This window comes from Dendrobates tinctorius, unplaced genomic scaffold (genome assembly GCF_039654945.1).
Source record: "Dendrobates tinctorius isolate UK_male_01 unplaced genomic scaffold, ASM3965494v1 ptg000015l, whole genome shotgun sequence".
Lineage (NCBI taxonomy): Eukaryota > Metazoa > Chordata > Amphibia > Anura > Dendrobatidae > Dendrobates > Dendrobates tinctorius.
In genome coordinates this window covers 24,085,494-24,089,504 of record NW_027361683.1, presented here as the reverse complement: position 1 = coordinate 24,089,504, position 4,011 = coordinate 24,085,494, and the positions used below count along the sequence as shown (strand labels likewise).

Genomic DNA, 4,011 nt, shown 5'->3' with positions numbered 1-4,011 from the left:
CTTTGTGAAATGTAATGTTGTAAAATTTTTACACCACCGGTGTTTTTTGTCAAATGTTACCAAGTGTTGTGACCTTTTTACACCACCGGTGTTTTTTGTCAAATGTTACCAAGTGTTGTGACCTTTTTACACCACCGGTGTACTTTCAACTTTTACCAAGAAATAAACCAAAAAAAGAAACTACACAATAAAGTTCTTTTGAAAAAATTGTTTTTATTTTTTCAAATTTTTTTCAAAAGTTTACATAAGAAAACGTAATTTTTTTGTTAGAAAATTTTTTTAATTTTTTTTTTTTTGGGAAAATACATAACATTATAAATGCTGGTAGTTTTGGGTGGAGGTACTATCGGAGGGGTTAACAGGGTTGACCACATCGAGGGGGGGGTGGAGGACTGGGAAGGGAGTTGGTGAGGATCAGACGTGGAAGGGGGGTTGAAAACATGAGGTTGTGATGGGAGTGGATGGACAGAGGAGGTTTGTGGTAACATTGAAGGTGTGTGTGGGGGGTGGGTATGGTGAGGTCATTGGGGTATAATGCAGTGGGGAATGAAGGTACTGGGAAGAATGGAATGGGGAGCTAGAGAAAGGAGAGGGAGTGGTAGGAGGAGGGATGGTTGTATGATGGATGGACGGTGGAAGGATGGACAGAGGGAGGATGGACAGGGGGAGGTTGGGATGCTTCGGACAATACTTCCACTAGAGCATTGTGACAGGCTTGCATCACACGCATCTGTTGGTGAGTACTTAAACCTTCCATTTGCCGGACAACTGATTGAAAAAAAATATGTCTCGGCGTCTGGTTTGACTCTGAATTCATCTGTTCCATGTATCTTCTAAGTTCCATGATACTTAGACTGATCATGGTCAACCCAGAAGATAACTGTTGTCCATAAGTGTGGAAACCATGCTGGACAGATGAGTTCAGACTCAAACAGTCAGACAAGGTCATCCTTTCCTGACCTCTCAGACGCTGCTGGCCAGAACCAAAAGTTGGTTGAGATGTTGCGGCAGTGTCTGAGGGGTGGGGAACAGGGTACAAGTCGTCACCAGCAGCTTCATGTGATGAAGTCTGCCCTGCTGCTCCAGTGCTGGTGGAGGGGATAGAGGGACGAGACAAGAAGGAAGGTAGAGAGGGGTCGGATACCTCGATGTGGTCACCGGGGGCGGTCTCACAAGGGATCCCTCCAGAGGGAGGCAACTCAGATGCAGGCTCCCGAGTGCTGCAAATGGTGCTAAAAAAAGAGAAAAAAAATATATTAAGATATTGATATTTAATTTAACTGTGCTGAAAAAAAATTGGTTAAACACGTAAACATTTGTACTACAGAAATGGTGTGTGGAATATTTACCTTCTGGTCACCATCATCGACCGGAGGAACGCCAGGGCTCTGTAGTATTTATACCGGCTGCTCCTGCGTCCTCCCGATCCACTTGGGGCCTGCATCTCCTTGTTGAAGTCCCTCTTGAAGGGATCCCTGAGCGACCGCCACCGTGTGATAACCCGGTCATCTGTGAAGGAAAAAAACAAAGTGGTTAGTATTCAACACTTCACATGCTGTAATATAAGTTACTGAAATTGTTATACTTACGCACTAAATCTCTGGCCCTCACATCGAGCTCCTCCCAGTCCTCTACAACCTCGGAACACACCTCATCCCAGAGCCGTCGGGTGGTTGGTTGGTCGGCGTGTAAACGGTTTCCCATGTTCCACTGCGGCTCCCGTGTTTCAACTTCATGGATGAGGTCGTCAGTGTTGATTATGAGACCCTCCTCAATTGGTCTCTGGGGAGCACGCTGTGAAACCTGTGAAGGAAAAAAAAAAAAAAAAAAAATTACATTCAGTTTAAACACATGAGGTTCATTACTCAATTATCCACATAGGGTTACTTACCGTTTGCCGACCACCAGAGGCATCACCTCGACGACGCTGGGATGTCCTGGGAGTCGCTCTTGTGTGGGCACCAGATTGTGAAGACTGTAAAAAAAAAAAAATAAATAAATATTGGTTTGGATGGATGCGTAGTTATTGTGTGTGCGCTGTGACGAATGTTTGTGTTGGGTGTAGCATTATGTATGTATGTGCTAAACTTACACTCTGCGCGCCCCCTCCTTGCGTCTCTCCACCCTGCATGTCTCCTCCTGGAAGCTCCTCAGATTCAGCTTCCTGTGAAAACATAATACATGCATATAGGGTTAAAAAAAAAAAAAAAAAAAATTAAAAGAAGACTAAAAAAAACAAACATTTACCTCAGTTCGCTGATGATGTGAGGGGGAGCTTTCAGAAGAAGACATTCCTGCGGTCTGGCTTGTGGGGTCTGCTGCGGCCTGGCAGGTGTGCGGTCCTTCCTGAAGTGATCTGCAAGTATAAAGACACTTGTTAAGCTACTATACAAAGGCTAACAAAGGCTTTCAGGCCTTTATACTTACTGAGAAAATTTCAATCTTTTGTGTGGGTTTGCTGTGGCCTGGTGGGTCTGCTGCGGACTGGCAGGTGTGCGGTCCTTCCTGAAGTGATCTGCAAGTATAAAGACACTTGTTAAAGGGAATCTGTCACCCTTTTTTTCCCCTATTAGCTGCCGGCATAGACATCGGGGGCTTATCTACAGCATTCTGTAATGCTGTAGATAAGCCTCCGATGTAACCTGAAAGAGAAGAAAAACACGTTATTCTCACGGAGGTGGGCGGTCCGTTCCGATGGGTGTTGCGGTCCGGTGCCTCCCTTCTTCATGCGATGACGTCCTCTTCTCCCATCCTGAAATGGCTCCGGCGCAGGCACATTGCTCTGCCCTGTTGAGGGCAGAGCAGAATTCTGCAGTGCGCAGACGCCAGACCTCTCCCGACGCCTGCGCACTGCAAGACTCTGCTCTGCCCTCAACAGGGCAGAGCAGTGTGCCTGCACTGGAGCCATTACAGGACGGGAGAAGAGGACGTCATCGCATGAAGGGAGGCGCCGGACCGGACCGCAACACCCATCGGAACGGACAGCCCACCTCCGTGAGTATAATATAATGTGTTTTTCTTCTCTTTCAGGTTACATCGGAGGCTTATCTACAGCATTACAGAATGCTGTAGATAAGCCCCCGATGTCTATGCCGGCAGGTGAAAGGCCAAAAAAAGGGTGACAGATTCCCTTTAAGCTACTATACAAAGGCTAACAAAAGCTTTCAGGTCTTTATACTTACTGAGAAAATTTCAATCTTTTGTGTGGGTTTGCTGCGGCCTGGTGGGTCTGCTGCGGCCTGGCAGGTGTGCGGTCCTTCCTGATGTGATCTGCAAGTATAAAGACACTTGTTAAGCTACTATACAAAGGCTAACAAAAGCTTTGAGACCTTTATACTTACTGGGAAAATTTCAATCTTTTGTGTGGGTTTGCTGCGGCCTGGTGGGTCTACTGCCGACTAGCGGGTGTGCGGTTCTTCCTGAAATGATATGAAAGTATAAAGAAAATTTTAATAGCATAAAAAAAATCTTCATTGGTATTTAATGTGTGTAATTCCCTGAAACTGAGTATACCCACACTTTTAAGTGTTTGCATGTGTGAATTCCCTGAAAAACTCTCACTGAGAGTGTAACCACACTGTTATTGTAGGTAATTTCTGTGTATACCCACTTTGTGTTTGCATGTGTGAATTCCCTGAAAAACTCTCACTGAGCGTGTAACCACACTGTGATTGTAGGTGTGTAATTCCTGAGTATACCCACACTTTGTGTTTGCATGTGTGAATTCCATGAAAATCTCTCACGGAGAGTAAACCCAAGTGTTTGAATGTGTAAATTTCAATCTCTCACTTGAGAGCATAACCACACTTGTATACCAAAAACCAATGTACCTTTTTTGTGCACAACCAAACTTAATTTTACCTGGTTTTAAAATGATACTACAGAGAGTTTTTAAAAACAAGTTTTATTAATTTTTTTTTTAGTTTATATTTTTTTTTTTGACACAAGTAGGAGCTACTCTGCTCTTTATTTTAAATACCACAATAAATGAAAAATAAAAAAACAGTGATA

At 44.3% G+C, this 4,011-nt stretch overlaps 1 protein-coding gene across 1 annotated transcript; it reads right to left on the bottom strand.

The window, feature by feature from the left end:
* Positions 1–294: 294 nt before the first annotated feature.
* On the bottom strand, positions 295–2,599 carry LOC141075767 (uncharacterized). The gene is made up of 7 exons (XM_073562918.1): positions 2,428–2,599; positions 2,248–2,356; positions 2,093–2,164; positions 1,892–1,975; positions 1,590–1,803; positions 1,350–1,509; positions 295–1,232 (listed from the first exon to the last, which is right to left on the bottom strand). Exons 2-7 carry the CDS (start codon positions 2,290–2,292, stop codon positions 578–580), a joined length of 1,230 nt encoding a protein of 409 aa, XP_073419019.1. The 5' UTR covers positions 2,293–2,356; positions 2,428–2,599; the 3' UTR covers positions 295–577.
* Positions 2,600–4,011: the final 1,412 nt, after the last annotated feature.